This window comes from Orycteropus afer, unplaced genomic scaffold (assembly GCF_000298275.1).
Source record: "Orycteropus afer afer isolate SDZICR_OR568_19922 unplaced genomic scaffold, OryAfe1.0 scaffold00142, whole genome shotgun sequence".
Lineage (NCBI taxonomy): Eukaryota > Metazoa > Chordata > Mammalia > Tubulidentata > Orycteropodidae > Orycteropus > Orycteropus afer.
Genome location: NW_006921729.1, coordinates 4422736 through 4426942, shown reverse-complemented (window position 1 = coordinate 4426942; position 4207 = coordinate 4422736). Strand labels below are relative to the sequence as shown.

General features: G+C 46.9%; 1 protein-coding gene across 1 annotated transcript in view; it reads right to left on the bottom strand.

Annotated features, from left to right (window-relative positions):
- TTC21A (tetratricopeptide repeat domain 21A) overlaps positions 1 to 4207 on the bottom strand; it is a 55606-nt gene that overhangs the window by 46459 nt on the left and 4940 nt on the right. The window contains exons 2-4 of the mRNA XM_042781635.1: positions 3775 to 3904; positions 2829 to 2939; positions 1974 to 2140 (exon numbers count right to left, since the gene is read on the bottom strand). Coding sequence (XP_042637569.1) covers positions 1974 to 2140; positions 2829 to 2939; positions 3775 to 3904 — 408 coding nt within the window. The remainder of the gene's footprint in view (positions 1 to 1973; positions 2141 to 2828; positions 2940 to 3774; positions 3905 to 4207) is intronic.

Genomic DNA, 4207 nt, shown 5'->3' with positions numbered 1-4207 from the left:
CACTGGGAAGAGGTAACTATGGGGAGGAAGTGGGAGGGGAGCTGTTGCATTGTGGTAAACTGTGGTCAATGTCATGAGACAAAGTATATGTAAACTGCTGTATGGAAAGTGAATTTGCTCTATAAATCTCCACCCAAATCACAATAAAAAAATAATAATAATAAAAAAATAACTCACTGCCGTCACCTCCGACTCATAGAGACACTTCCTTGGGTTTCCGAGGCAGTATCTCTGTGGAAGTAGATTGGCCAATTTTCCTTCCAAGCAGTGGCTTGTGGGTTTGAACTGCCAGCCTTCTGGCAGTCAAGTGCCTTAGCACTACGCCACCAGAGCTCTTTCTTCTTCAATAGTGCTTTGCTTATCTGAGGTCTCTTTTCTTTCCACATAAAATTAGTGATTGGTTTTTCATATCCTTAAAGAATGCTGATGGGATCTAGATTGGGATTGCATTGAGTGTATAGATTGCTTTGGGTAGTACTGACATTTTCACCACGTTCAATCCTCCTATCCATGAGCATGGTATGTTCTTCCATTTATGTAAATCTCTTATGGTTTCCTGAAGTAGTGTTTTGTAGTTTTCTTTGTACAGGTCTTTTATGTCTCTCAAACTCAAACCAAACTCACTGCCATTGAGTTGATTCCAAGACCTAATGATCCCTTTGGGTTACCAAGGTAGTAAATCTTTACAGAAGTAGATTGCCCAGTCTTCTTTCCGCTAAGTGGCTGGTGGGTTTGAACCATCAACTTTCTCTATAGCAGTCAAATGCCTTAGGCACTACGCCAACAGAGCTCCTTTTTTGGGTCTTTAGTGAGATTTATTCTCAAGTATTTTATTTTTTTGGTAGCTATTGTAAATGGTATTGATTTCCTTATTTTCTTTTCAGCAATCTCTTTGCTGGTATAGAGAAATCCAACTGATTTTTGTATGTTGATCTTGTATCCAGTCCCTATGCTAAATCTCTCAATTAGTTCCAGTGTATTTCCGTGTTTTATACATAAGGAGTAAGGTTTCTTTTGCCCCCCGCCCCCCAGGAATCATTATTTCTCACCATGGAGGTAATATCAAGTCCACTGAGAATGCATGGCCTAGACTGAGGTTTCAGACTCCACCATCTTTTAGTTCGAACAGTGTTCTATTGGTAAAGCTGGCCTCCTGGGAGGGAGAAATCTTCTAGCAGTCTCCAGCACTTCAGTATAAATGTAGGGAGAGGGCCAGAGTCACCAAGAATAAGCCTAGTTGACTTTGATAAAAATAAAATGAATAGTGACAAGCTCCCCAAAGAGAAATTAGAGAGGTCTAGATATCAAGGCTGACTTGTTACTCTGGGGCATGAGTCTTTCATTTCTCCCACTCACTGGGTATAAGCCTCAACAGTGCCATCTGGGATTCCCCCAGAATAACTCTCCCCTTTGCTCCCAGGTCAGTGTTTCTATGGGCTCTACAGGTGAGACAGGGAGAATAGTTTGGGGGCTTGGGGATGGAGGCACCAAGTCAGTTATAGATGCAAATGTTGACAGGATAGGGATGTCCAGATGAGTGAGATGGATGCAGTGTAAGGCATAAGGGACTGGTGAGGATTGTGGCAAATTAAGCCCTTAGCACTCATATTCAGTTGATCACTGCCAGAAAGGAATGCAGGCCAGTGTGGCCAGCTTACTTGATTTTTCAAAGAAGCAGGAAATCTCGATGTACATGTAAAAAAAATATCACCAACTAAATAAAGATGTTTTAAAAATATAGTTCAGGCCACAGAAAACCCATCTGTAGACTGGCCTCTATGGACAGGTAATAATGCTAAGTCCTGAGACAAGGAGGGTGAGGATGCCTATGAGACTCAAGGGCTTTTCAATGCCTGAGTGTGATCCTTTCCCAGTTTCAGGGCCTTCCATCGGGGTAGTAGGCCCCTCCACTAAGTTGTGTTTGGATGTGGCTCTCTCTGACTGTTGCCCTCCTCCCCCGCCAATGCCCATACCTCTCTGGAGCTACTGGAGAGTTTCATTGTACGGTTGAGGTACTCCTTGGCTTTCTCATGGCGGCCCATGAGCCAGAGGAAGAGGCTAGCATAGTACAGGGCAGTCCCATCAGCTGCCTTGCGGACTTCCTTCAGGCTGCTCTCAAGCTCCTGGATAGCTTCTCTGTCTGTAAATCCGAGAGAGAGGAGGGAGACGAGTTAGGTGAGGAACTTCTCCTGGCACTGAGGCCCCAGAGAGCTACCTTTGGACACTGGGCTTCCCTCATTCCATGCAGCTAATTACATTACCAGCACAGGGTGTGTGTGTTACCAGCACAGGGTCTAGTAACAAGCAACACTGCCTCAGCAATGCCCCAGGCCTCCCTTTGGGTTTACTGTCTGAGCTTTGTCTTCTCTTTTCTGTGCCCAATAGTATACTTAGCACTTGAACTCCCAGCCATAAGCCCACAACTCATTCTGGGTGGGGAGGTAGTTATTTATAATCTCTTTTGGAATTTCTCCCTGGCTTCAAAGAGGTGGAGATTAAGAATGAAGTTATTTACAGTGGCTTGATTTTCTTGATAAGGTCATGGAAGCAAGGGAGAAGGGTGTCTCCTCAAATCTTGGCTCTGAAGGGAGGACCCCTCTCACTGTCATGCTTTCTGCCTGTGGCTTCTACTCAATGTGCGGGCCCGTGGGGGTCTTCTTTGAGGCCTCCAGAGGGAGGGGAACAGCGGCAGTTCCTCACTGGCCAACAGCCTCTCCACAGAGGCCAGTGCAGACACATCCTTTGGAAGCTTTTGAGGGGGATATGTCACTGGAGGGGGGTCTCTTTCCCCTGCTGGGCCAGGACAAGCTGAGCATGGCTGCACTCACCAATGATTTCACAGCACTTGTGAGCGTAAATGAGGGCCATGGTGGAGCACAGGGCTACGTCTGGGTGGTTCCGGATGCTCTCCAGGTCACTGATGGAATCCTGGATGCGCTCTGCAAAGAGAGCCACATGTAGTTATGCTCTTGGGCTGCAGTCCCAAAAGATAGGAGGCTCTGTGGCAGTCATAAGGCAGACCTTGTCGGGGTTGGCCCAGGGCCTGATACCACCTGTCTCCCCCCAGACACAGAGGACTGAGATTCTGAAAGATGCTCTTGGAGATGTGGGATGAACATATATGCCCAGTAACCTGAGTTCCCTCAGGAATGAAGCTCCCTGAAAGGGATGCTGGCACTGTGGTCCAGGCTTCCCGAACCTGGGAGGCTTGGAGCTGAGAGATCTGAGGTACATCTGCCAGGCTGGGATTATTGGCTAGGGGTCAGTTCTGAAGAGGGCACTCTCAGCTGCTCAAGAGCCACTGATTACATTTATCCCTCCATGTCTACTGACATTGGCTGTGGGCAGTTCAACTGGTCCCAGCCCAGACCACCTTCTGAATGTTAGTGAGTCAGCATCTGCATGGCCCACTCTTTCCTCTCCTTGCACCTGTACCATCTCTGGCTGGCACCTATATTTACCACTTTCTTCTTTTTTTCTTGCGCTACCAGCTCCCAGTTTCCAAGCCTGGGATTAGTTTAATAGTCACACAGTCATCTCTCCACCCACTCATTTTACAGATGGAAAAGTTCAGCACAGAGCAGGAGCAGTGACCTCTGTAAGGTCTCAAAAGTAAACTAGGTATGTATTACATAGGCTTCTGGGGGAATCTAGCCACTAAGTGTAAGGCTGCTTCCCTGGGAGCATAAATAAGGTATAAGTAGGTGTCCAAGGACTGTTTGTTAGGGATGGGCTAGGGCCTGGGGTCAGGAGCTAACACTGCCAAGCTCTTACCTTCTCTGAGGACTCCATAAGCTTTAAAGAACTGAAGCACAGGGTCATTGCTGAACTTTTCCAGGCCTATGGCTGCAGCATGCTGCACATGGCGGAAGTACTTTTCTTGGCTGTAGTAAATGATTCCAGCCTGTGTGGAGGAAGACATAATGGCCCCAGTCCCTCCCTGTCTCTGTTTTGGCCTGGACAGGGTCACACTTGTTCCCTCCCCTCTCTCCATTCCTTCTCAGTCCTGCAAAAGGAAGAAAAAGAGACTATGCAGCCTCATCCTGTCTTGCAGCAGCTCCATGCTGTTTCCCTGAGAAGCAGTGATTGCTGATTTTTGTCATATTTTCTGTTGTTTCAGTTATATTGTGGTAAGTAGTATTTGTGAAGCTAAGGAGCTCTGGTGGCATAGTGCCTAAGGTATTTGACTACTAACCAGAAGGTTGGC